Raw genomic sequence first — 20,049 nt, 5'->3', positions numbered from 1 at the left:
GCAGTTCAAAAGCACATCAAAGTGCAAGTAGATAAATAGGTACCACTCTGGCGGGAAGGTAAATGGCGTTTCCGTGCGCTGCTCTGGTATCACCAGAAGCGGCTTAGTCCTGCTGGCTACATGATCTGGAAAAACTGTCTGCAGACGAACGTTGGATCCCTTGGCCAGTAAAGTGAGATGAGTGCCGCAACCCCAGAGTCGTTCGCGACTGGACATAACTGTCAGGGGTCTTCTACCCCTCTAAGATCTTAATGCCCTGCAGCAAGGGCCTGTTTTTAGTTTTGTACAGTGCCTAATAACCCTGCACAAACCTGTCTAGAAGTCAGTCACACTAACCTGTTCTGCCCTTGTCCTGCTTTTCTGATTTCTCCCAACTGGGCTGACCACCACAAGAACCAGATGATGGGCTTGATGGGGCTTTGACCTGATCCTGCAGGACACTTCTTAAGTTCTGACATTAGGTCCTTAAAAACATTTTGGCAGGCACCGTTGCTCATTCCCTGGCAGCGGAGAGAGTGAACTCTTGTCGAAAGCGTTCCAAAAAGGGAACAGGTGATTAATATAAAGGCAAAGTAGCTTTTGATAAGTTGGCACGTCTCTGCGTCTGCTTACTCGGACATCTTTCATGTTCAGCACATTTCCCCCCTACCTCCGCCAACCCCCAGGTTATTAATTTGTGCTGTTTATCCTTCCTGCATCTGGCGCAGCGATACCTGCGCCGTTTAAATGTGCAATTTCCCTATCGCCGGCATTTCCAGTGAGGCAGATCAAGAGGGGCGTAAACAAGATCAAAGTGGCACTTTATGCGCTGGGGGGGAAAGGTGGGTGGGCTCTGTATTATTTTATGATTTGGAACGACGGAGTGCTAAACTTTAAAAGGTGAGGTTTCCTTCTCCTCCCACCCCCCCTCCCCTTTCCCTCAAACTATGCCGGGAGGTGGTCAAATTTCCCGTTAAAAAAATAATGAGGGAAAAAATGTGAATTTCATCTCCCTCCCAAATTCATTTATCATGCTTTTTAAAAAGGTGTTTCGCTGCCTTTACCTGATGTCTAAATTGGATTGGCTCATTTATGCTGTTCTTTACTGTATCCCCCCTTGCTTTTCTTAAATGAATTAGTAATGACAGCGCACTCCATCATACCCTCTCTACAGCCACTTTAAGGGGGAAGCCGGGTGATCTAAACCTTTTAACCTATTAAAGATGATTTTCCCCAATTGAATCAGACCCACCGCAGGTGTAATAACTAATCATTTAAACTACACCTGCTATTATGTTTTTTTAAGCCATTATGCATGTTGGATAGATGATAATTCATGTTTATTGCATTGTCCGATGGATCCGTTTTGCCTACACTACTCTGATTAATGTATTTAAGGAAATAAGAGATGCAGTTTAAAAGGGGTGTGGTGGGGAAGTATATATATATATATATATAACGCACACACACACACATCCAACATTGATGGAATGCACCAAGATTATTTTGAAAGGGCCATTAGAACCCATCAGAAACTCTGCTCTCTGACCTGAGATGTATATTTGAAAACCAGGTGAAAGGCAGGCGCTCGATCGACTCTCTCCCCTTATAAACACACCCGATCAGTGCTCTCCGCAGGAGGGGCTTCCCTGCAGATACCACCTCGTCAGGAGGTCCTTTCTGTACAGTGTTGGAAGCAGGCATTTAGCATGGCAGCACCCACCCTGTGGAACTTTCTCCCATTACTGGTGCCTGTTTCCAATGAACCCTTCCAAGCAATCAGTTAAACCAGAGGTTTTCAACCTTTTTGAGTCCATGGCTCCCTTGACATTCTTTCTGAGGCACCCCCTGTGGGGCTCAGGAGCCCAGCTATGTCACCCCTTGCCTGCAGAGCTGGCACCCTCTCACCCTTTTTTGAACACCCTCCCCTGTGGAGTGTTCCCTCAGCCTCCTCTCCTCTCCCCTCTCTTTGGGAGTCCTCTGGGTAGCCGCTGCCGCCACCCCTGGTCTCTGAGCTGCACAACCCCTGCAAACAGATGTGCACACTCCTCACACTGCCCCACAGGGGCCTGGCACTTGTCTGTCCATTCCCAACAGCTGGCGGACTGGGTGGCTGGGCTCCCTCGCCCACTTGCTTTCTTATTCCAAGGCCACCTCAGCTCCTGGCAACCAGCACCCCCTGGCTAGCCCCAGAGGCCTCATTCACCTGCGAAGCTTATAGCCAGGGCTACTGCAATAAATAGCTGTGCAAGCCTTTGGGAGGCAGAGACACAAGGGCATCAGAGGAGAGAGGGAAGGAAAGAGGGACAGAGGCCAGTGTTGCCTGCGGCACCCCTGACCACCATTCAAGGCACCCCAGGGTGCCACGGCACACTGGTTGAAAACCATTGAGTTAAACATACATGCCTGGGTCATGTACCACTTTAAACCAGGGGGAGGGGAGGGATGGGTTTTCATTCTGAGAGCCACATTCCCTTATGGGCAAGCTTCTGGGGGCTGGATGCAAGTGGCTGGCAGGCCCAGAAGCAAAAAGTGGGCAGGACAAGTGTAAATTTTAGTTCTGTACAACGGTATAACTTCTCCACACAACCTTCTCTGTCGGTATAACTTCTCCACACAACCTTCTCTGTCCTCTATCCAGGCAAACAAGAGGCGTAGGCACAGTTCAGGAACACATACCGGCCCAGCAAAAACACTCAAGTGGAGGGAGCTTGGAGCAGGGCCAGTGAGGGGTGTGGCCTGGGAAGGGGCATGGTCTGAACATAGCTGTCAACCGTTCCTTATTTGGCGAGAAAGTCCCTTATCCCAGCACCGTGTCCCGCTGCTGTCCCTTATTGATGATGTCCCTTAAATTTCCCAGGTTTCCTCTCCTTCCCTCCCTGCCGGCCAGGGAGGGAGGAAGGCTCCAACTGTGTTGCTTGGCTGCGTTGCTCACCCAATAAGGAGTCTAAGAATGACTGGGGGGTGGAGCTTGCATGCCTTGTGCCAATCAAATCGGCCGCGTTGCCTGGGGACTCGCCTTTGCTCAGCGCTTCCCAGCGGAGAGGTGACAGTGGTTTTCCTTGCTGCATCCCCTTTGCCGGGTTGCTGCGCTGTGGGAACCACCGCTTGAGGCTTCGTTTGGCTGCTGGCTGGGCTTTCTGCCTTTGGCTTGGAGGGGCTCAGAAGTTGAACATACCTGTTCTTGGAAAATCCCTTATTTTGGCTGTTGATCCCTTATTTTCGAGGCTGCTGGTCTCTTATTTTCAAATCTGTAAGTTGACAGCTATGGGTCTGAAAACAATCCCAGGGGCCAAACACTGAAGCCTAGAGGCCCCCCCCCCCCGAGCCTAAGGTTTCCCCATCACTTCATTAAACTATTGTTCAAGGTCCTGCTTGCAGACTTTCTGTAATGGGCATCTGGTTTGCCGCTGTAAGAACAGGAAGCTGGACCGGATAAGAATAGAGAAGGGGAAGAGCTGGAGTGAGAGAGGGTTTAGTTTGAGAGATAGGGCTTGATTTGAGATGGGAGATAGGGAATAGGATAGTTTGAGGGAGAATTGGTTCTGATTTGAGTTGAGCATCCTCTCTGAGGAGACCATAGCAAGAGGAAGAAGCCCCACAGCTTAGATAGAAAGATCAGGTTGAATGTCTGGGGAAGGTATACAGGCAGGGGTTAACTGGAGGGCTGAGTCTGAGCCAGGGGAGGTAGAAGCTGTTGGAATACAGAATACCTGGGTCTCATTCCTGCCAGGAGGGGAGAGTGCTTCCAGGAAACAAAGGCTCCCAAGCCAGTAACATGGTCTGTGGTGACCCCCTGGGAGCAGTGTGCCCCAACCATGGTTTGCTTTAAAGCCATGGTTTTGTGTGATGAAACCATGGTTTGCTTTAAAGCCCTGGTTTTGTGTGATGTGCAAACAGGGCAGTGTTAGAATGCAAGTAAAGCAATATCATGGCTTCATTGAGTATTTTAAAAGATACAAATTATACAAAATGGAATATTGTACAACAGTTGTGCCCAACCAACAGCTTCTGGAAGGAACAAAATGAGTGTGTGTCCTCCCCAAAGTAGACCCACTGCAGTCAATGGACCTAAGTTAGTCATGTCCATTTATTTCTATAAATCTGCTCTGAGTAGGACTCAAGAGTACAACCATAGGGATTTCAAGTTATCTGTAATATTTCATCCCGCTTCAAAGGCAATTTCTCTGTTCAGCTTGCATTCTACTTGCTTTTGATGCCTTGCTCAGAATCTGAATTCTAATAGTGCCTAACTTTTAAAAAGCGTTTTCTCCTTTTCTCTTTCCTCCTGCCACAGATTGCAACAGCGGTGAAGTTTCTGCAGAACCCTCGAGTCCGCCAAAGTCCACTTGCAACCAGAAGATCTTTTCTCAAGAAAAAAGGTATGGTGGATCATGACATTCCCTTCTTTTCTCCTCACCTCCCTGCTCTTAACTCCAGAAGCGTTTCTGCATGTACCAACCCACAAGTCTTTATCAAAATAAATATTTTTTTTATTTTTCAATAAGGAGAAAGGGAAAATAAGTACAACCATACGACAGAAAGGACAAAGTGATACCGTCTGTGGAGTACATTCTATGTTAGGAATACAGACTATTCAAAGCAGCACAAAAGGAAAATCTGCTTTGTTCATTTTGTCTTACCCTGGGAACTCTGGGTTGAATCCAGTGCTAATTCAAGTCGACCCACTATAATCAAGGGACCTAAGTTTGTAAACCGCTTTGAGGTTTTGTTACAATCAAGCAGGAGACAAGTCTTGTGATAAATAAATAAAGCTAGCTATGGGCATTCATTTCAGTGGGTCTACTCTGAGTAGGGCCAGCATTGGCTACAACGCTCTGGTGTGTTTCTGCATTACACCAAATTGCTCCATAATAAAGTAACATGTGAAACATGGGGCTGGGGGCTGGGTGGGTTGTGCATTGTAGACACTTACTGACAAAGCTTATGAACAAGAAACCCAAGAAGCGGTCACATTTGGCCCAGCCCCCTAACCCCCCTGTTGTGCTGTGTCAAGCATTCAGATGACGCTGTGTCTCCCATTAGGAATGGACAATTCTGGCCCTTTCTCATTTTTCCTGTCTTAAGTTCATTTCATTTCTGCGTCAGTAAGTCAAGGTGTTTTGTTTACTTAAAGTCCTCATGAAAATTCACCAGCATTTCAGTGCAGATTTCTCCTAATGGACACTTTACTCATATGCAGTTTTTGCCTGATGACCCACATCTTTGCAAGCAATTACCCCTAATGTGAATATGATTTTTTAAAAATATGATTTTTAATTTAATATTATTTTTTTCTAAATAAGCTATTTTTTACTAATAAATGCACACTACCACCTAACTGCTGCGTTTTGTACACATAATGAGATTTTTGTACACCCACTCAGATGGTAGGGTGCAAGTAATGAAATTATTATTACAGGCAGCCCCCCATTTACATGGGGGTTATGTTCTGAGGCACCGTGTGTGTTGGTAGAATTGCATATAACTGAAACCTATTGAAAATGTCTGCAAACACCCAGTTACACCCCCACTCCATTGACAAATTCATGGAGGAGGAGGAGACCGTCAATAGCTTTTCTTTGCGTCCATGGCCGGATCCAGCAATGATTCTAAATACCAGTTGCTGGGAACCACAGGAGCGGGAGAGTGCCCTTATGCTCGAATCCTGCTTGCATAGCCTTCTGGTGGTCCACACTGAGAGCAGGATGCTGGAGCAGATGGAGCACTGGCCTGATCCAACAGAGCTCTTCTTCTGCTTTTCTCAGGGCAAGTTACAGCAATTAAAACACATTCTTCAAACCAGTTCAAAACAGCTTGCAATCACAGAAACAAGGTGGTGCGTAGATTCGTATTTAAATCCTGGTTGAATCCCCCCTATCCCCTTCCCCTATCCTCCATACCTAATCCAGCAGCTACCCTTTTAGTGAAAGACCCTCCCCGTTCTTGCACCATCTACCCATAAGTCTTGAAGATGAGCCTCATGTTTTCCAAATGGGGAGGGGAACGAAGCTACCAGCAAAATGAAGCACTGTGTTGAAGCTGGCGCTGCAAACTTCTGAACCTGTAGCCTCTCGGAAGGAAGGAGGATTTTAGCGTTCACAGGCTCTTTGGTCCGTCCTGGCTTCTGCCAGTGGTATTTGATGCTAGTTGACCAGCTGCGGGTGAAACGGTCAACCGCTTCAGAGAATGGCCGGGCTGAGCAGAGAAGGTTATGGGCCGCAGTCAGTGAAAGCGAGGTCGAGTTAAGGTTAAATTTGGGATCACCCAGCCTTTCAAGGCCTTGAAAGGGCAAGCGATTGACTGCCAAGCCCTTTCAGGAGGAAAGGAGAGCCCACATCTTGATAAATCCAGCATTGTTTTCAGCAGACGGAAGTTTCTTGTTCTGTGGGCCTGCAACATTTCTGCTGCCTTTATCTTAAAGGAAAGGACAGTGTCTTTTTTTTTAAAGCTTCTGGGTTAGTGATGATCTAAAGCTGTCAGCTGAAGAGCAGAGAGTTTTGTTCTGGTTTTGTTTGGATTCAGGTTGCTGAACTAGGGCCTTGATTTCTTCCTTTTTGTCCTGAGCCCGCAGTTTTTAAATCCTTAAAAAGGAAAGCAAGTTTCTAGCCCGTATGGTCGTAAAAGAAAACTAGCTGGCAGGTTTTGTGGAAAGAAAATAACATCTTCTGTTCTCTGTTCTTAGCACATCCCGTTGGCTTTAGGGCTTTAGCTCTGGTATCTTACAGACCCATCTATCTATCCCCATATCATATTTCTTTCCCTTCAAAAATCCCAGATTCTCCCTCCCATTCCTACCAACCCTCTCCTGAAACATCATCCTGTAGGAAGTTAGGCGAGCTTCGGAAATAGTTCTCTGTTGAGGTGATGAACCTCTGTCAGGGCTTGTACTCAGTGGCGTAGCGTGGGGGGTGCAGGGGGGGCCGACCACACCGGGCGCAACATCTGGGGGTTAGGGTTAGAGGGCGCAAATCCACGGGTTAGGGGGCACAAATTACTTGCCTTGCCCCGGGTGCTGACAACCCACGCTACGCCACTGCTTGTACTACCTCGTACAACAGGTGGGGGCTCACACAATTGTGCGCTTCTGTAAACAAACAAAACAAAAAAAGTACAGTCCCCAGGAACTGGATGCAGAAGGTTAGGAAAGGTTTACTGGAGTTATGTTTGCCTTCCAACAGTGAAAAGTCCCGAAGCAATTTACAACCAGAATTAAATACAGCGATATAAAAATACATAGTACACACAACTGCAATCTTTTGGCTTGATCCAGCAGGGCTCTTCTTCCGTTCATATCTAGTAATAGCAAAGATCTAGTGCAGGGGTGTCAAACTCAAATTCATCGGGGGCCGCATCAGCAGTTTGGTCACCCTCAAAGGGCCGGTTGTATCTGTAGGACTATGTAAAGGACATGTAAAGTGGAGGTTTCCTGTGTAGAACGGCCGGCGCCGCTAGAGGGCAGACGTTCTCTGGCTTGTAGGCTGCCGCGCATGCGCTGAAGAGGCGGCTTTCTTGTGTAAAAAAAAAAAAAAAAAAAAAGCAAGAATAAAACGTGAAGGCTGGCGGCCGGTGGCGGCTACACGGGCCACATGACGAGGTCTGGCGGGCCGGATTCGGCCCGCGGGCCTTGTGTTTGACACCCGTGATCTAGTGGGTTAGGGGAAACTGTGGGTCTTTCCAAGATGTCTGAAGCAACTGATGGTGGATTCTTAATTGTATGGGAGAAAAAAGGGCATCAGTGGCAGGAAGAGAGCCAGTGTGGTGTAGTGGTTAGAGTGTCAGACTATGACTTAGGAGACCAGGGTTCAAATCCCTGTTCAGCCATGGGTGTGACAGTAGCAGTCTCTTAGCCTAACCCACCTCACAGGGTTGTTGAGAGGATAAAAAGAGGAGGAGAGGAACCACGTCTGCCACCTTTCTGCTCCTTGGAGGAAAGGTAGGATCTAAATGCAAAATAATTAAAATGCCCACTTTTTGAGACACCGCCCTGTGCTATTCCGTCGGGTGCAGTGCCACGGGGGAAATTTCCCCAGGTGATGAAAACAATTCAGGGTCACGGAAGCCTGTTCCTATTTATGTCTATGAAATGTTTGTTCTCCTCTTTATTTTTCTTCTTTCTTTCTTTCTTTCTTTCTTTCTTTCTTTCTTTCTTTCTTTCTTTTCTCAGCGGGTTGTAAGTGTTCTTAACCTTTCTTGGGATATTCCTGCACACACAAACATGCAGTGAACTTGCACAAATCGCCCACGTGTCCACAATTTGCCTTGTTTGCATTTAAAAAACCGGGGTATTTCTTTCTTTCTTTTTGGAAGCACTGAATTACGGTGCCTCCAGTCAGGGCAGTAACGCCGAGGAATGTCAACTGTTGGGGCTCTCCCGTCTCGGCTGTTCCCAGCTGTCAGAAGTCTTCCCTTCCGGGTCTGATCTCTTGCAGTACAGGTTCTCTCTCTTTCTCTCTCTCTCTCTCTCTCTCTCTCTCTCTCTCTCTCTCTCTCTGTGTGTGTGTGTGTGTGTTGTCCTCCCCCCCCCCCTTGAAATATGCGGACCTACGGGGAGTAATTAATCATAAAAGCTTTGGGATTTCAGCTCTATCATCGAAGCAATGAAGCACGGGAAAGCTGAGCCTAAAAGCTGTGCTGATTACCCACGGTAACCTGATATGAAATCTATAGTTGCAAAGCGATACTTAGCACCTCCCGCCCTCCCTGCCTCTCCCCACCTCAAACACAACCGTACCCCGGGATATCTTGTGATATTATAAACCGCCAGTACATATTGCTGAAGTGACCAGTTTCTTCCTTGTGTTTCTCCCCACCCAGACCAACCCCATCTCCCCCCCTCCCGCCCTGCTTGTTCCCGTCTCAACGCAGACGAGAGTTAAGATTTCATTTGCAAAAGGTATTTAGAGCAATTTAGAGACAAATGTCTTGGGTGTTTTGCGCCACATGGCTCTCCCCCCAACCTCCAGCTTCGCAAAGCAGAATTTTTAGTATCTGAAGTTCCATCTAATCTGTTTAATTTTAATAAATCCCTGACTGGGAGAAGTGGAGATTGGGGAATTTTTTTTAAAGGGGGGGGGCAAGCAGCTCGGCGGCGTCTGCAAGAGGAGGCCTGAAAAGAGAGACGGTGACCCGATTAAAGCTTCTAATGAATTACTTGGCTAATGATTACCAAAGTGGAAAAAAATAATAATGCAAAAACTCAGCAACCTTCTTTGATGCAGCTGGGTTGCATCCAGCTCCGTTCCGATGAGAGTAGACCCACTGAAATGAATGAGGCTAAATTAGCAATGTCCGTTTATTTATCTGGGTCTTCTCTGAGTAGGGCCAGCACTGGATACATCCCTCTGTTTCTTCACCCTCCTTTCTGTTTAGTTGCCATTAATTTTTTGCATCATCATCATCATCATAATCCCTGGTAATGGCAAACATGGGTATAAAGCAGGAGCACAAAAAAGGTTCGTGTTGTTTATATCCTGGAAGGTGCTGCTTAAGTGGGCAGGGCTATATGGATTTGTAATGTCTTGCACATGATGTGAAATCTACCATCACTGAGTGATAGCCACATGTGATGCAGAGAAAGGGCCTTTTCGGTGGTGTCTCCTCATTTGTGGAACGATCTCCCCTGCTGGCATGAACAATGGCTGCTTTTTGGCACAAGGCTCCTGTACAGGCTAACGAGCCCAGAACTGGAGCCATTCCTAGGATCAGGAGGATGGTAGGCTGCTCTGTCCAGACACCTTATGGAAATGGCCTATGATTCGTTCCACTGGAAAAGAAACCAAGGAGCTAAGGTCCTGGTTCTGAGCCTTCTAGTGCCTTATGCATCAAATTCACGCTGCCCCCCCCACCTGGCTACCTCTACCCAATTTTGGCATTTGCATTCATTGACAGGTCTTGGGAGAACAAGACACAGGAAGTCAGGCCATTGGTCCATCTAGCTCAACCTTATCTGCAGCAATGTGAGTCAACAGTGTGATGCAGCAGCCAACAAAGCTTATGCTGTTCTAGGCTGCATCAACAGAAGTCTAGTGTGCAGATCAAGGGACATAATAGTACCACTCTATTCTGCCTTGGTCAGACCACACCTGGAATACAGTGGTACCTTGGGTTAAGTACTTAATTCGTTCCGGAGGTCCATACTTAACCTGAAACTGTTCTTAACCTGAAGCACCACTTTAGCTAATGGCGCCTCTTGCTGCTGACATGCCGCCAGAGCACGATTTCTGTTCTCATCCTGAAGCAAAGTTCTTAACCTGAAGCACTATTTCTGGGTTAGCGGAGTCTGTAACCTGAAGTGTATGTAACCCGAAGTACCACTGTACTGTGTCCACTTCTGGGCACCACAATTTAAGTAGGATGTTGACTAGCTGGAACGTGTGCAGAGGAGAGCGACCAAGGTGATCAGGGGGTTGGAAACCAAGCCTTATGAGGAATGGTTGAAGGATCTGGGTCTGCTTAGCCTGAGAAAGAGGAGACTGAGAGGAGATATGATAGCCATATTCAAATATATCAAGGGCTGTTCATGTAAGATGGAGCAAGCTTGTTTTCGCCTGCTGTGGAGGATAGGACTCAAACCAATGGCTTCAAGTGACAAGAAGGAAGATTCCGACTAAACATCAGGAAAAACTTTCTGACAATAAGAACTGTTAGACAGTGGAATGGACTCCCTTGGAAGGGTGTGGACTCTCTTTCCTTGGAGGTCTTTAAGCAGAGGTTGGATGGGCATCTGTCATGGATGCTTTAGCTGAGATTCCTGCATTGCAGGGGGTTGGACTAGATGACCCATGGGGTCCCTTCCAACTCTACAATTCTGTGATTCTATGACAGGCAGTGGCAGGGTTTCAGGCAGGGCATCTTTCCCAGCCCCACCTGGAGATGCTGGGGATTGAACCTGGGACCTTCAGCATGCAAATCAGATGCTCAATCGCAGAGCTTATGACCTCCATTGCAGCGGGTTGGGCTAGATGACCCTTTGGACCCCTTCCAACTCTGCCGTTCTGTGACGCTTCCTGCTGCTTCAAGCAGTAAATGGGAACTCGCTGACAGCAGCTGGTGCATATTCCACATTTAAATTAGTGCAGTGGAACACACACATACCCATCCACCCAGCGGTGCTTTGCCTCAAACATAATGAAAGGTTGAATTCAGACGGCATCTGATCTAGAACCTCGACGGTGTTGGCTGGGCCGAAAGAGCTGTTGGCTGTGTCTGTGTAATAGGCTGAGCAAACTGCTCCCAACGGGGTGACAAGCTCTTATTTGGAGAGATGAGTAGGAGGTCACAGGAAACTTTGCCCTTGTAGACGTCGCCTTCATTAATCTGCCTTGGTGCCTAAGCTTCATAGGAGGGAGCAGAGCTCTCGGAAAAAAGGGAGGTGGGGAGGCCGGAAGCCCTTGCCCTGGACTCCGGTTGCCCCTGTGGGTCTCTTGCAGCTATTGTCAGGCCATTAAGTCGTTGAAGGTGGCGACAGGCCGAGGAAGGGCTAAAGCGGGAGCCTGTCTGCCACACGCCAGGGGAGAGAGGGAATACAGCTGGCCAGGCTCCTTAATTAATTCCCACCCCACTCGACACAGATTTGCATCCCAAGGAAACCTTTACCCTGCTCGGAGCAGCCTGCTATTGAAACGAGCACCTATTTTATTTTTCCTTCCCTGCACAGTGGTACCTCGGGTTAAGTACTTAATTCGTTCCAGAGGTCCGTACTTAACCTGAAACTGTTCTTAACCTGAAGCACCACTTTAGCTAATGGGGCCTCCTGCTGCTGCCACGCCGCCGGAGCACGATTTCTGTTCTCAACCAGAAGCAAAGTTCTTAACCCGAGGTAATATTTTTGGGTTAGCGGAGTCTGTAACCTGAAGTGTATGTAACCCGAGGTACCACTGTACTCGAATCAGCTTTGTTTTTCAGTCACGTGACTTGAAGGTCCAGCAAAACACAGAAGGCTGGGCGGCTTTAAAAGAGGATTGGGCAAATTCATGGAAGGAGGGAAGGTTATTCGACAGCTCCTAGCCCTGATGGCTATGCTCTGCCTCCATGCTTACAAGGTAGTAATGCTTCTGAATTCTCGTTCCTGGACGCTTTAGGAGGGGATAGCACTCTTGCACTCGGGTCCTGCTTGCAGGTTTCCCATAGGAACATCTGTAAAAACAGGATGCTGGACTCGATGGGCCATCTGTCTTGATTCAGCAGGGCTCTTCCTATATTATGTTCCTACAGAAGGCTCCGGTTCAGTGGGACAGCGCTCAAATTATTGAGGAGCAAGTAAGAGGTAGTGGCCCCCCAATATGAAATCTACAAAACCCTACCCCCTTTGAACTTTAGCCAAATCATGGCCTCATTCTAAAAACAGTCAGATAATAGGGTCAGGCCCAGGGGACTCCTTGCCTCTCCACAGTTTGAGGCAGTGGTGCGTCTGAATACCATTTGGAGGGGAGAGTGTTCTTGTGCTCGGGTCTTGCTTGTTGGCTTCTGCAGGCACCTGGTTGGCCACTGTGTGAACAGGATGCTGCGCTAGGTGGGCCACTGGCATTGATGGAGGCAGGAGGTTGTGGCTCTCCCTGGGCCTCCCCACAGTGGTGTTGGCACTGCCTACTGGCAGGGGCGCACCTCCCTGTGCTAGCTGAACCTAATGGTCTGACTCAGTGCAAGGCAACTTCCTCTGCTCTTGTGTCTTATGGGAAGGGTCATAGCTCAGCAGAAGAGTAACGGCTTTTCATGCATCTTCAACGTACCCTTCCTGAAACCCTGAAGAGACAATGCCAAGTTAGATAGAGCAGTGCTCTCATTGCCTCTTTGTTCCTAACTACATGCATGGAATAAATCACAACAGAGGTCCATAAAAACACTTGTGGCTCGTGTGTGTGTGAGAGAGAGAGAGAAAGAGAGAGAGAGGAGGCAGACAGATGGACGGACGGACAGACAAATGAAGCTACTGGCACTCTGATCTTGAATTGGCCAGATATCTTAGATCAGGGCTAGGAGTCCTGTTGCCCTTTTCTCCAACCACTGGCCATGATGTCTGGGGCTGATGGGAGCTGGAGTCCACTTGGAGTAGCCATAGTTTCGCCATCCCTGGATCTCCTCCGAAGGGTTTTTTTGTTGTTGTTGTTGTTGCGCAGGAGACCCAAAAATGGATTTCCGTCGCAGGTGAATAAGCTTCCGAAAAGGAACAGATTTCAATTTAGCGCTCTCTTTCTTTCTCTCTTTCTCTCTATTACTTTTTTTTTTCCTTTTTCATAATTTAACTCCATTTCACAAGGCAGTTTGCATGTCCTTGAATGGAAGCTCGTTACCGTGAAAGCTTTTTTAGCATTGATTTCATAACCGCCTTAATTTAATAGCTCCATCATTACTGAGAAGCCCTGAGAGTGAGGCCCCAGCTTTCCAGGTCACTGACCTTTTAATTACAGACCTTGTTCTGATGGCCAGGTTATCGACTGGACGTCTCCCAGATTGCACCCCCTTAGGATGGGGAATGAAAACAACGAGGTTTGCTCCCTGGCTTTCCAGGAGGACGTCCGCAGGGGGTGGAGGAAGAGAGGGAGGAGAATTAAGAAAGCGTGGGAGGGGGAGAAAGTAACCTCCCGCGTTTCTAAAATTAATTTTCTCCTTCGGCTTCGTAATTAATTTTTCAGAAGTGTCGCAGTGAGGTTCAAGCAATTCCCCCCCTCCTTTTTTTTTTGCATAGCAAAGGGCAAATCTCACTGTAATCTGTACCATGGAGACATTACAGCGCAGGTGGTTCTGTTAGCAAAGACAGTCACAGCCCTGCTGTGCAGAGCTGGCATGCAACTTCCTTTCCAAATTTGCCATGCCAAGTTCCTAGTCCTTAAGCGTTTCTTAAGGTTTCCATCCAGGTATATGGTATGATTACTGCTTTAAATGCAAGGTACACATGTGGCCTATGTTTAGCAGAAATAGTGCATATTCTTCTGAGAGGCCAACCAAGATGCCCTAAGGGGAAGTCTGAAAGCAGGACCTGACTGCAGCAGCAACTATCCCCATTTGTGATCTCCAGCAACTGGTATTTGGACGCCTGCTGCCTCTTGGCAGTGGAGTTAAAATATTTATTTTGATAGCAGAGCACATTTTCACCACTGCGGACAAACTTGTAAGAGTTCCAAACCGATCTGATGCGATCTGCCATTGTGGAAGACCAAACTCTTAGCCAACAGCCCATTCTTGTTAACCTTTCCTACCCATAATAAGAGGAGCTGGTAACCACCTACTGTCTTAGCAGTACAAATAGAGTTGCAGAGATTATAGCGGGTGCCTAGGTTTATTTATTCCTGTTTTCTGAAATTGATCGAGAATCCTCATCCATCTGTTCTGAAAGGCCATCTCTCTGTCTTGCCAGCCTCACATCTGCATATCCATCACCTGACACTCCTGCGTCTGGGCCTATTATTCATCACACTCTCCCCCCCTGCCCCCCCCGGACATCAATCTCACCATGGCTTGCTTTAGCCAAACCTGACCATGAAATACATAGCTTTTGGGGGTTACCTTTGAGCCAAGGGGATACATGTAGCTGTGCCACAGCAGAGAGCCCCAATGCATTCAGCCAGGAAGGCAAGTATTGGCTAGTAACCATTCCTTCAGGAGAGAGCATCTTGCCTGTGTCGTTCACACTCAACCCCACCTTAACCAACCCCTTGGTGCTTCCACACTTAAATCCAATGAAGCTGAGTGCTGGAAGTTTCAGGACAGATAAAAGAAAGTGCTGCGTCCATGGTTGAACTATACAACACCCTCCCACAGGAGGCAGTGATGGCCACCAACCTTGATGGCTTTTGAAGAGGGTTGGACAAATTAAAGGAATGCAAAGGTGCCAACGGCTACTGGCCATGATGGCTCTACGATGGCTCTACTCTGTCTCCACAGTCAGAGGCAGCAATGCTTCTGAACACCAGTCACTGGAAACCTCAGGAGGGGAGAGCGCTCTTGTACTTGAATCCTACTTGGTGGTTTCCCAGAGGCATCCAGTGAGAACAGGATGTGGGACTGGATGACCCCATTGGCCTGATCTAGCAGAGCCCTTCCCGTGTTGTTATTTGTTCTGTTCCTGCTTTACCTCTGTTCCTCTTAGTGAGCTAGCTGGGCTCTATTGCCTCCGTTTCGGGATGTGCCTTGTGTCACCGCTGAACACAGGACCGCCAGTTTTGAAACTATATAAATATACAGTATATAAATTTATATATATATAAATATATATAAATAAATATATAATATATGGTTCATCTCTGAGAAACAATAGATGAATTAAAAAAGAAGAAGGGGCACAGTGCTGGAAGCAGAGCTAACTTAGCATGTTCCTCTTAAGTAATGTTTTCCAATGGGGTTTGATAAGTGCTCTCCGCAACTTCCTGTCAAAAAAGATTCAAATCTCAGCATTCCTTTCTTTGGGCTTTCTGTGTGTGTGTGTTTTCAGGGAGGGGGCCCCCCGGAAAGAGCACCGCAAGGGGCAGCCGCTTGCTATTTTAATGATGTTGCAAAGCATCTATTGAGTGGGAGAGGAGAGCGCAGACCTGACAACCTCTAAATGTACATTTATTTCTTCCATAACAGAGGGTACGAGTCACATTAACCATAATAGCCTTGTGCTCGCTCGCTCGCTCTCTGTGCTTTGGCCGTGCCCCACAACTCTTCCCCCTCCCCCCCCTCTTTCTATCTCCCTGAACCATTTAGAGGTGCAATTCACTGTGTGTAAGAGGCCTGGCTGGTTTTTACAGCACAAGCAAGGATAGAGAGAGGCTCTCTTTCGTCTGGCCACAGCAGAGCCTCAGAAATTTTTACCGCCATTTCCATGACGGAGAAATCCATCCGGTGCTGTGCCCCCCCTTGCCTCAAACAGTGGCATTTGCAACTGATGGATTGTGGCCGCACACCCTTCTCTTTTATTTTTTATTTGCTGTATTCATATCCCACCTTTTCCTCCAAGGAGCTCAAGGTGGCATATACGGTTCTCCCCCTCCTCATTTAATCCCCACAACAACCCTGTGAGGTAGATTAGGATGAGAGAGGTAGTGACTGGCCTAGAGAGAGCTTCATGGCCAAGTGGGGATTTGAACCCTGGTCTCCCAGGCCCTAGTCTGAAACGCTAATCACTACACCACACTGGCTCTCATTTTTACTTAATCTCTCCTCGCTTGCCCCTTTCCAATCCAATCCCATCTCTCTTACCTAGTATGCCCCCTTTCAAGAAAAAAATTAAATAAAATTCTGCACCGAGACTGTTTAAACCAGGGGTGCACTCTTTAAAGCAGGGCCGGCCTGCGGACAGTCTCAGAATCAGCATGTTTTTACATGAGTAGAAAGTGTCCTTTTATTTAAAATGCACCTGTGGGTTATTTGTGGGGCCTGCCTGGTGTTTTGACATGAGTAAAATGTGTGCTTTTGTTGAAAATGCATCTCTGGATTATTTGTGGGGCATAGGGATTCGTTCACCCTCCCCCAAAAATATAGCCCAGGCCCCCATAAGGTCTGAGGGACAGTGGACCGGCTTCCTGCTTAAAAAGTTTGCTGACCCCTGCTTCTAAATCATTTGCAAAGAAACGCTTATATTAAGTAGAATGAGGAGGCTTAAATGAGCAGTGGGAAGTACTGTGTGTGCCACCTTGACTCCTTGGTGGGAGACAAATGCAATAAATAAGTTGTTAATATATTTCAGCAGGTAGAGCCAGTGTGGCATATAAAGGTGTTGGGCCAGGAGATCACGGAGGCACGGGGACAAATCCCCCATTCATTTTTTTAAAAAACTTGGTTGTTGACCTTTGGGCCAGTCACTTTTGTTCAGCCCAACTTCTCTCGCTGGGTTGTTGTGTGGATGGAGTGGGGTCGATGGAAGGAGAATCACACACGGCACCTTGAACGCCTTTGCAGGAGGGTAGGGCTAAAAATGTAATAAATGCATTAATTATGCAAAATGAGCGTATCTGCATGATTTATCTCACAGTGCCTATTTTCCTGCTGCATCCAGTCACAGGGCACAGAGCTGTGGTTTGCAGGGCAAAAGAACCACCTGCCCACCCACTTGAAATATATTTAGCCGCCTCTTCACTTGCTTCTGAGATTAAAAGAATGTTTTGCATATTTTTTTATTGGCCATAAGGACTAGGAACTTTAACAAAAATGAAGCTGAATTCGCAAACACCCTTTTCCCATTGGAAAGGTGATACATGTGCCACTCTGGTTGACGCGTCTGTGGTGTGGCACATTTTAGGGTGTCAAGATGCTTTGTGGGTCCTTGCGCTTCAGCTGAAGAGCTGTGGATAAAGAGCTTAGGATAAAAAGAGCATAGATGTGCTTTGGGGTGTGTTAACACATAGTCTCCCTCTTCTAGTTCCTCACTTAATTCCTGTCCTTCTCCCTGCCCACAAGCAGGGAGATATTACGCTGATATTACGTAAATCATTTGTCAAGAGGAATTGAACTGAGGAACTTCTGAGCTGAACCTCCTAGCCTAGTGAGCTATGATGGAAAATATCCTTGCAATCATGAGGGCTAGAATCTTTGGCTCCTTCAGATGCCCTTTTCATTGTGTGTGTTTATGATTACAGTAATACCTCCACGAACGTCTGCCTTGTCTAGCGTCCATTCCGGTGAACGTCCTCGGCAAACTGGAAGTACCGGAATGGGTTACTTCCGGGTTTGCCGCTCACACATGTACAGAAGTGCAAACCACTCCGCATGCAGATATGGTGCTTTGCCCTGCGTCCTTTTCGGCTAGCACCCGGGGCTCCGGAACGGATCCCAGCCACAAAACAAGGTACAACTTTATTTGTTCTCATCATGGTATCGGAGATCCATACTTCGTTGCCAATACTGCTGAAATACTTTTCTTTTATAACCACAAATGTTCCAGTTTATTTATTATCCCGCTTTTGTTACTCTATAGCACAAGAGTGCCCCTCCAGATGGCAGTAAGATCAGGGAAGCTTTGCAGACCAACTAATAAAGCAGAAAGGTATTTTGCAGAATACACACCTCCACCCCAAGAAACCCCCTGCCACCAGCCTGGAGAGTCCCCTTAAAAATATACTTGAGACCACATTCACGCCATATATTTAAAGCACTATGATATCACATTAAACAGTCATGGCTTCCCCCAAAGCATTATGGGGGTTGCAGTTTCTGCCGGGTGCTGAAAGTTGCTTGGAGACCCCTGTTCCCCTCCCAGAGCCACAATTCCCAGAGTTCCCTCGGAAAAGGGAAACACAGTCCCCGAATATAGATTCATAAGCAGATTCCTGCCACTGTGAGGATTTGGTCCGTATCCTGCATTCAGCTTTCACTGTGGTTCCTAGAAGCAACAGCGGCCACACCCTGGAAATGGCTTTGACTGGCTGGCAAAACCAGGTGCGGGTAGCTGATGGGTCTCAGACCCTCGGTGAATTAGGGACTTACCTTGCATGTTAACAGGCTCTGGTGCATTGAGCAGATGAAAACAATAATGGGTCCGGCGGTTAAGAAGGCAGTTTCTGTATGTGCTGTAGAGGGAAGTGAGGGGCAGATGGGGCTCATCAACCTGGGAAGGTAGGCCATCTAGGAGAAGGAAACCTCCTCTGCCTGGCAGGATATCTTTGGGCTGTGGAGTAAACCCTACACAAATCTGGAGTCCCTAAAATGGTTGGATGGTACTTTGTATGCCTCCTTCTGCCAACTCCTGCAGCCAAGCTGGTGTCAGATGTATTGCTCTGATTTTCTTTGGACCACATCAGCGAGGCTGGGGAGGGGGGGGCGTGTATTGTCATCTGGGCAGCCCAGGACTCTCATTCACACTACCCAGACTTGCACCCCAGGAAGGTCACTTCGGTGCTGCTGATGCAGGGGTTTGGCTTCACCCCCAGAGGCGCACTCCATTGTCTCTCGAGATAAGACAGTTGCCAACAACCAAGGTAAAGATACATATATATAGATGTGCCTTTGCAATTGTGAAAATGCTTGGTTGTCTTTGCTCCGCCCCCCCCCCCCAATCCATGCAGAATGTGATGCTTACTCTTCAGCCCCCTCCATTGCCGGGTGAAAAAGAGCCTGCTGATCCCCCCCGCGCGCTCCTCTGGGAAAGGGAAACATTTTGGCTCGAAGACCGTTAACCACGCTGTCGATGGCCAATTACGGTCCCTGCTAGGCTGTGGTTTCTGTGGTTCCTTATCAGGAACAAGAGTTGTACTTTCAGAGAGAGTGAGAGGGGGAAAGTTAGTTGAATGGATGGGCCTCTCCTTGGTTGGTTGTCGTAGGTGGGGTTGACTTGGGGGGCGGCGGGTGGGCTACAAGCCTCTGAATGCCAGACAGATGAGGTTCTGGCAGGTTGCGTGCCATCCTATTCCTGGCCTCAAGCACTGACCTTTTGTTGTAAGCATCACCCCCAACTGGTCACAGAACTCTACTGATAACTTACATAGAGATTTATTTTCCTTTTTGGGTGGATGGAAAGAATTCCTACATGTGGCCTTCTTGAGTTTGCTTTCAATTTCTCTCTCTCTCTCTCTCTCTCTCTCTCTCTCTCTCTCTCTCTCTGCACTTCTTATTATCATGTTGTTGTTGTTGTTGTTGTTGTTGTTGTTGTTGTTGTTGTTTTGCTCTCATTATTTCTCTTGGGCAAAGAATGTATCTCAGTGGTTAGAGAATCTGCTTTACATGCAGAAAGTCCCAGGTGCAAACTCTGGCATCTTCAGGTAGGCCTGGGAGAGACTCCCTGCCTGAAACCCTGGAGGGCTGCTGCCAGTCAGTGCAGACAGTGTTGAGCTAGATGAACAATCTAACTCAGTATATGGCAGGTTTTTTTAATACTGTGGTTTATATGACCGCAAAGGTTGAAACATCAAAAAAGTGACGAAACTGCCTCCAGGCTCAGGAGTCTCTTCCTGGACTACCTGGAGGTGCTATTGGGGATTGAAATCAGGACCTTCTTCTGCATGGCAACTGAGATGCTCTACCACCAAGCCTCAACCTTTACACGGAAGGACTTTTGGAAGTCTGTGCCACGCGAGAGACACAAAGGGATCACAGCAAGGCACAAGTATGTGTGTGTGTGTGTTTTATCTTTACTGGGTTCAAGAGGTTTTTTTT

General features: G+C 47.5%; 1 protein-coding gene across 1 annotated transcript in view; it reads left to right on the top strand.

The window, feature by feature from the left end:
• PEX14 (peroxisomal biogenesis factor 14) overlaps positions 1 to 20,049 on the top strand; it is a 114,728-nt gene that overhangs the window by 52,581 nt on the left and 42,098 nt on the right. Inside the window, exon 3 of the mRNA XM_083750279.1 lies at positions 4,277 to 4,361. Within this exon, the coding sequence (XP_083606405.1) occupies positions 4,277 to 4,361 (85 nt within the window). The remainder of the gene's footprint in view (positions 1 to 4,276; positions 4,362 to 20,049) is intronic.

The sequence above is a fragment of the Podarcis gaigeae genome (assembly GCF_964106915.1).
Source record: "Podarcis gaigeae genome assembly, chromosome: 8".
Classification (NCBI taxonomy): Eukaryota; Metazoa; Chordata; class Lepidosauria; order Squamata; family Lacertidae; genus Podarcis; species Podarcis gaigeae.
Note: the sequence above shows the minus strand (reverse complement) of the source record. Positions and strands in the feature narration are given on the sequence as shown.